Here is an 8,419-nt window from a genome sequence, read left to right as displayed (position 1 = left end):
AAAATTAAATTTGGTGTTCAAAAAGTCTTTTTTCAAACTTGAGTCTTGAAAAAGAAGGGGTCGTCTTATAATCAGGGTCGTCTTATATTCGGGCCAATACGGTAATTGGTTAGACTGGCGTCTTATATTCCAACGTGGAAACTATCATTTCCGACTGTAAGTGAAGGCAGCACAAAGCGAGCGCGGGACTCGCTCGCCCTCCTCCACGCTGTCCCTCCCTCCCTCCCTCCCGCCCGCGCAACTGCGCGCGTGTGCCCGCCGCCGGTGTGGGCGCGCGCACGGGAGGTGGCTGGGGGTTGTGCTCGCTCCTGCTCTCTCTGCTCTCTGACCCCAGTGGCAACTGCGATTCACTACAACTCTGCACCGTCGGTGGGAGGCTGCTCCCTCTGACTCCCTCTCCCCTCCCGCTTGTCTGTCAGCGTCTCTCGTCCGCCTCCCCCTCGCTTTCTTGTCTGGTTTCTTTGCACAGAAGCCAGCAGAGGTCCCACCGGGTCGAAGGTTCTGCCCTACCTGCAACCATACCCCTGCCAACCCGGATCGCTCGCTCAGCTCTACCCCCGCCTGCTCTCCTCGGCTGCCTGCCGCATGGACCCTTGTCTCTCCACCGCGTAGAGGGCGACCCCGACCCGACTCTCTACCTCCGACTTGACCCAAAAACCGCACAAAACCCTGCACGACGAAGGTACGGGATCCTTTCTGCACGCCTTTTGAAAGCAAGGAAAGAGGAAGGAATGGCAGAAAGGGGAGAGAAGCGACATAATTCGCGATTAGCCTTTTAAAAAACCGTCGCTTGTCATTTCCGTGGAAAAACAAGAGGTTAGCGAGGCGCTGTCTTGTCACTGACCACCTTTGGGGGTTCTTTAGGAGACCCGGAGCTGAGTTCAGGACTGCACGGACCTTTCTGTGCAGGGCGCTCGTGTGCGACAAATCGCGAGTGTGTTCATGCGCGGTGCTTGAGTGAAAGGGTCAATTTATCCGCCTCTTTTTTGTATTCTTATTTTTGCGTGTGTGCTTTACCGGGGTGATTTCCGAGCGGAAAGTTGGAGCCTATGCGCGGCTTGCGGTGCACGCTACACGGACACTAAACGCGTGCGCACCGGCGTCGCAGCCAAGCGGTTTGAGTGGAGAGCTGCGAGTGCAAGGCAGCACAATTCGGATTTAAAAAAAAAAAGGGGGACTGTCGGAGGAGGTTTAGCACGCTAGGCTAGAGGGCTCTGGCTAGTCGCTGCTACAGTACCAATAGAATGTGGAGGCAGCTAGGCGTGCACATGCCTGAATGTGGATGCAGACAGACACAATTTTAGTTTATCTTTGCAAAAAAAAAAAAGTCATGCTTTTAGTTATATTATAAATAAGAATGCAAATTTTTGCATGCAATTGTGTTGCAAAATGTTACATAGGCCAGGAAGGTCAAGATTTGTTGTACATGGCGTCGTCATGTCATTTAGATTCTGATGTAAAATAGAAAAGGTGCGCTAGAGAAGAGCTGCAGTTTCACGAGACACTCATGCGGCAGTTGTCCTGTTCTTACTGTATTCCAACACAGCCCTAAAAATAAAATATCATTTTTAATTGCAAGAATAATTAGTATATTTAATTTGTTCCTGGCTTGAAATGGCCTTTGGGGGAAAAATGCTGAATTTGCCAAAAGTCATAGTCAAGTCATAAATCTATAAAACTGACCCCGAATTAATGGCGTGCATGAATGTTTACTGGGGACTTGGGGCCATTTTCTTTTTGTTGTTGTTGAAATTGGCATGCAGTTTACCATTAAATCAACTCTGGAGCTGTTGATTTCCCTCCAAAAAGATGACAGATTGTAAATTGAGGGCAGTCTTCTTATTATATTTTCCCAACCCCGCTGATAGTGAGTGATGTGTATGCATCAGGGGCTGTGGTATAAAACACGTGTCAGAGACTGCGGTGGGCACTTTACGAGCAGTCAGGGAGGTCAGACAGGAGGGAGGCTGAGGGTCCGAGCAGACACAACGGTGGCGCTGAGTGAGTGGGGAAGATGCATTGACATGCTTCTTTGAGCTGCTTTTCTTCAGCCGCGTTAATATTTGATATGGGATTCTTTAAAAAAAAAAAACTGTTTTGGTTATGCAAGAATATGCCACACGGGATTTAATGCAACAGGATCATTTTTGAAGAGAGGGAAAGTTTTATTTTTGGCTATCTTGTGCAAATTCAGCCGGTCCGTGTGGTTGTTTCTTGATTTCTTTCTTTCTTTTTTGAATTTTTTTTATGAAAAGGATTTTCTACCCTGGATTTGCTTAATGTTTTTTAAATGTGCTTATAGCTCCATTATTTACTTTAAAATCAGCCAAACTAAAGGCTATTGATAAACAATGGTGTTTTTTTACTGAATTTAATAAATATATTTTTATTCTTTTCATTTTGCTTTATTGTTTGAAACAATTCTAGATCAAAGAGTAACTTTTGACCTTTGTGGTTATTCTGAAACAAAATAAACTGCGTTAACAGGTGACTTTGAAAGTTTCTTCTCTTCTTGGTGCAGCCGGCAGAGTGCTGAGTGGGTGAGGCGGGTGTTTGCTGACTTCCTTGGCTTTTTCTGAGCCGCTCCAAAGGATGTCCGCTGCACGCATCGCTGCTGAATCCCGCTGAACAAACGGCGTCTCATGTCCACGCGTCGGAAGGATGGCTCATGGCAAAGTGACCATCACGGTGGATGAGTACAGCTCCAACCCGACACAGGCCTTCACCCACTACAACATCAACCAGAGCCGCTTCCAACCGCCACACGTCCACATGTGAGTGCAAGCGTGACACAAACGCACACATGCACATGCATTGTGACAAACTTGTCAGGAGTGTGAAAACAAGACTTGCTCCAAATGTGTATTCTTAAAAAAACAATATAAACACTAAAAGCCGTTCTCGTTTTGATTGAAATGTTGATTTTTGGATAGAATAGGCTGAAGAAAGGCTGTTTATGGAAAAAGAAATCGAAATTATTTTGGTAATAATTGATATCAGGGCTATTCAAACATAGGTCCTAAGCAAGAAAATGTTTAAACATGTAAAAAATATTAGGACAGATTTTTTGAAACACAATGATTTCTTTTGGACCAAACACAATTTATGATTTTTTTTTTCATTTTAAAACCAAAACCAAAAAAAGGTGCAAATGTATCAAGTATGGTTTCCTTGTATAGACAAACATAAACAGTGCATTGGATTTTTTTTTATTATGCCAATCTTGTCATTGTGGAATATAATAATCGAAATTATAATTGATTATCAATTAATTGCGCAGCCCTAAACTGATTTAATATTTTTAGTGGCTTTAACAACTGCTTAAAGTTTTTCTAAAGTAAGACACATTGGGAATTTGCGCTCAGTCACAACTGAGCAAACTTAACTCTACATTATTTTTGGAAAATTTTACTGTCTTACCAAAAATACATTATATTTAGATACTTGGCATTTCGTGCTCAATGGTAGATAAAAATGGAATATTGGGATTAAAAAGAGGACACTTACCTTCTGCTCAATGTTGGCAGTGTTCACAAGCTGCTTGTTATGGAATTCCGGTGAGCTGTGAGAAAGGCTGACGGCACAGCCAACGTTGGTCCCGCCAATGTGGAAAAGGAGACAAGGTCACCTCGCACTTTATGTTATGTCAGGTCGTTTTAATGGTTGGCACAGGCGGCAGTAAATCAAGCCAAACACCTCAATCTGAATTAAGGCTAAACGTGCCGGGCAGCACAGGACACATTCTGGTGTTGTGGCAGCTTCTTTATGCTGTCTTCGTGTGTTTCATCTAATGGCGGTGCTGCACCAATTGACTCGATGCATTGAAAAATGACCTGAATACAATTTATTAATGGGGAGCTGCAGCCATCTTTAATTCCTTTGACGCAAGGAAATATTTTTGGTTTTGGATGACATTGCATGTTTATTGCCGTTTCTTAGCTTTATTTGACTGTCGGAAAGGTGATGTGGGGCCTCTCTCGAGATATGTGTTTGGATAAACGCATTAGGCTGTTTCCTGACTTCCACAGAGCCAGCAGTGTCATTCTAACATTCTAAAACTCCGAGCGGGAACTCCAGGATCTCGCACACATACACACAGCCCATCCCCCAGCCGTTTTTAAATGCTTATGGAGTACGAGTCTTCTCTGGAAAAGTAAAGACTTGTTTATATTTGCCAGATAATGATCTGACGGTTCCTCTCTCGGTGTATTTGTGGATAAAGTTGTGGCTATAAAAAAAAAAAGGAGTGAGAACAAAAACTCAGGCGAGACGATTGCTTCTCTTTTGAAATACAATCTCCTCTTATGCCCCCACTCCGTTTCCTAGAGGGACTATTTAGATTTGGTGATGGAGTACAGCAGTGGCTTTTGTTCAGTGCAGAAGGTATGAAGCACATATATATGAAAACACGGCATGTCGCAGCGGTAGTAGCGAAAAAAAAAATGCTTTGTAATGTGACCCTGAAGTCCACGGTCATGCTTGGCATCATGGGACGTCTGCCTGTGTCTGGAAGTGAGCGACAGACTGAGTCCAGGTCTGGTTTATTTTTCTCTGCAGACTCGATGTGTGTGTGTTTTCTTCGTGCCTCAGCCCCCTCGCCATCGTCTCGTGAAATGAAATGCTCAACAACTTGGAACATATGCTTCGAGTTGGGACACTAATGGCTTCCAATCCAATTTGAGTAGAATGTGGGCCAGACTGCAAGCACAAAATACAGATACGCCCCCCTCTTCCAAAAAAAAAAAAAAAAGCAAAGGACTTGATGTCTGAGTTTTTTTTCTTCAGATCCTTAGAATGAAACTTTCAAGGTAAATAGGTTAAAAAAAGGTTAGCATTTAGTCTTAAATCCCTACAATGACTGCTAATGGACCAAGCCTGACGTCTAGCGCGAAGCAAATTTTTACTTGCCACATTATTAGGGACTCTTTCGAAATGTGTCTGGTCTTCTATTTCAGAAGCGGAGTCCAGCGTGTGATGGAAAAATATAAGTGTTTATTAATGACAATAAGTAAAATAAATACCGTAATTTTCGGACTATAAGTCGCACCAGCCATAAAATGCCCAAAAAAATGAAAAAAAAACATATATATGTATATAAGTCGCTCCTGAGTATAAATCGCCAACACCCCCCCACCCAAACTATGAAAAGAACTGCGACTTATAGTCCGCAAATTACGGTAAGTCAATCGGGAAGGCAACGTTAATGCTTGTTAGCTAATGCTAGTTGCTAATCTCCGCATCCAACAATCTCTGCTTACCTATTGACTTTGTCATATTATTTTTAATATTTTTAGCTAATGCTAGATGCTAATCTCCGCATCCAACAATCTCTGTTTACCTGTCGACTTTGTCATATTATTTTTGAACACGTATTCAGTAAAAGTGTGGTTTGAAAGTGGGGAATTGTCGCCCAGTCTAGCTGCCAAGTCAAGGCAGAGAAACTCAACCTTTTATCATGTGAGTGACAATTCGCTCACCGACACATTTTCACAAATCGACAGATAACACAAGATTTACTTGGTTGTTCAATTTCACACATGATGGTCGTGCCGGCTCTCCAAATACCCAACTATTTATTTACAAGCGATTTAACTGTCACATGTCCTTAATATGTCTCCTTTAATGGCTCTGTTGCGGTGGCATAACTGTCCTTGTATAAAAAAAAAATCCTTGTAATAAAAAAGAAAAAAAGAGACAGCGATAATTCCTCTTTTGTTCGATTGTGCAGCCGTATTTAATTTTGTGACCACAAAGTGTCGACTTTACCTGAAGGTCTCCCAAGTACAACAATGGCCCGCCATGATATTCCTGACCCAGTTCGACAGTTCTTTTTTTCATTTGCCTGAAAGAAAGATCTGCTCTGTGATTGTTCAACTAATGGACGATCTCCCCTCACTGGCTTTGCGATTATCTACAAAAAACGAGAGAGAAAAAAATGGCAACGTGGTCGCTCTCTCTCAAATAATTAAGAAGACAATTACTATTTGTGCTCTTTTCGACCAAGACAGCAGAAATCCTCGAGACAGCGAAGCATCCCTTTGATTCCGCCAGCCAATCTGTGTATTTGAGCGACAGCAGCACAAACTTATCTACGTTGGTCAGCTTGTTAAAATATTTTCACCTCAACCAACATCCAGACAATCCTTTGACAGGTTCCCTAATCTATATAATATAATATAATATAATATAATATAATATAATATAATATAATATAATATAATATAATATAATATAATATAATATAATATAATATAATATAATATAATATAATATAATATAATATAATATAATATAATATATAATATAATATAATATATAATATAATATAATATATAATATAATATAATATAATATAGTGTAAGACTGTACCTATAGGTCAACGTCGCTGTATTGCACACATTCACAATGGATGGATTATGTAAACTTGATCCCACATTTACAATGAATTTAAAAGGGCTGAAAAAAAAAAGAGTTTTCTGTCGAACTGTTGACGGAATGATTTTTCTAATGGGAATATTCTCCTACTCTGCATGGCTCTGATAAGAAATGTATTAAAAGTGTCATTGTTAATATTACAGTACTCCAGCGCAAGCCTTCCTGTAAATAGAATGAAACCAATTTATTTTGCATTTTCCATCCTACCATACGACGACTTCAAGAATATGTTAAAAGGCTCCTGAACAAACTCTGCTTGCAGAAAAGTTGGGTTATCTTTACATTTCATCTTCCTCGTGCCCTCCGGCAAAGAGAAATGGAAATAATGTCATCATAGATTTCATAGCGTGCTTTTGATGCTTCCCTTTCGCCTCCACTGTGAGATCCCAACTCCAAATGATTGCATCATTGAAAAGTACCGTATCATCTTTAGATTTGAGATTCTCAACTGTCAAGACAAAACGAAGGCTGAGAATCTGATTGACATTGCTGTTTCGTGACCTATTGTTTTTTTTCTGGCATGTTCCTGCTTGTAGTGTGTTTTGTAAGAGGAGAACTCTTGATGAAGTCCCCCGCCTTCACACCTGACCTGCTTCGGTAGCCCAGCAAAATGGTTCTGGGATTGCAGGAAGGGTCAAGTGACAGTTGACATTGTACAAGTTCCCGTTTTTGGAGCATGAAAACCTTTTTGGAGATTGGGCCATTTATTGAAGGTGCGCCTTATAATCCGGTGCGCCTTATAGTGCGGAAAACACGGTAATATTGTTGTATGCGTGGCTAGCTTCTCAGTGCTAGCCTCGGCATTCCCGTCACGCTTGTCTTGACTACATTTCTCCCATCAGCCCCGCAGCCACGCACACTGTCAGCCGCACAATTAAGGCCCGTGCCGTAATGAAAGGAGCATTAGCAGAAGCAATTTATTTCCCAACGTAGCGCCGCGAGGTTTTTCCCGCGCCGATTTTCCACTCTGCGTGTGCTACATTTGCCTACAATAGCAGAAATAACGAGAGGCGTGGGGGCAACTCGTGCTGGCTGAACAAATGAAGAAAAAGACCTCACGACAGAGTGGCGCCATTTGAATTATTTGAATATTTGTTTGTGTTTATTGTGCCAGTTTTCTAATCGCCCCACATCTTTTTATTTTTCGTCCTCTTTTTTGCATGTTCTTGTCTCTCACCTCAGTTCTGTTCCCTTGTGCACAGCCAGCCCCCGGACGCCATCCCCCTATCCGTTATTGCCGTGTTCATTTTGTGCCTCTGAAGTTTATTGAATTAGCTCAGACAGCTGAAACGCAGAAGATAAGAGAGGCGCGCTCTGTGCTCCGCTCTGAGAAATGGCATTGCACCGTGGCGTGGTTGAGTGAGCGGCATGTTTGGGGCGCTTGGAGGGGGAGGGGAACGAACGGAGGTTAGAGATGCTGCTGCAAATGGGCAATGTTGTGGTGCGACTGAAAAAGGATAACCAAAGTCAGAAATCGGTGAAACATCTCATTTGCATATTTCGTTTTTTGAGAGGGTGGTCATTCTAAAATTTCACCAATATCCTCATAATGCTCATTTTGCCGGCCCATACAGGGTACAACTTGTCAATCAAAATATATGATGGAGTCATAAATTGTTTAATCTATTAGAAAACAGTTGTGTGGTTACACAATTAAATATATTAGTGACTCAACGGAATTGTCGATTTTTATTTATTTTTTGGTTCGTACAGTCACCCAATATTTATTTTCCTATTAAAAAAAAAATAATAATCTGCATTTTTATTTACAATATCGTGTTGCTCCATGCTGTGAACCCGTCAGTTATCACGTATGAAAGGGCCTGCAGTCTATTTTCACAACCTCCCTTTGACCTCAGAGGTTTTTTTGGGGTCTGGTTGGCTTATCGATGAGAAATCCTTTGCAGGATGACTTCATTAGTGTGTGAAGATCAATTCAGAGGTGCAAGAGGCAAATCTCATTGCAGTGGCTAGAGATTGAAAG

At 41.8% G+C, this 8,419-nt stretch overlaps 1 protein-coding gene across 1 annotated transcript in view; it reads left to right on the top strand.

Annotated features, from left to right (window-relative positions):
- Window positions 1-260: 260 nt before the first annotated feature.
- mpped2a (metallophosphoesterase domain containing 2a) overlaps window positions 261-8,419 on the top strand; it is a 35,604-nt gene continuing 27,445 nt past the window's right edge. The window contains exons 1-2 of the mRNA XM_061275868.1: window positions 261-682; window positions 2,522-2,774. Coding sequence (XP_061131852.1) covers window positions 2,662-2,774 — 113 coding nt within the window. The 5' untranslated portion in view covers window positions 261-682; window positions 2,522-2,661. The remainder of the gene's footprint in view (window positions 683-2,521; window positions 2,775-8,419) is intronic.

This window comes from Syngnathus typhle, linkage group LG4, assembly GCF_033458585.1.
Source record: "Syngnathus typhle isolate RoL2023-S1 ecotype Sweden linkage group LG4, RoL_Styp_1.0, whole genome shotgun sequence".
NCBI classification, from domain to species: domain Eukaryota; kingdom Metazoa; phylum Chordata; class Actinopteri; order Syngnathiformes; family Syngnathidae; genus Syngnathus; species Syngnathus typhle.
Note: the sequence above shows the minus strand (reverse complement) of the source record. Positions and strands in the feature narration are given on the sequence as shown.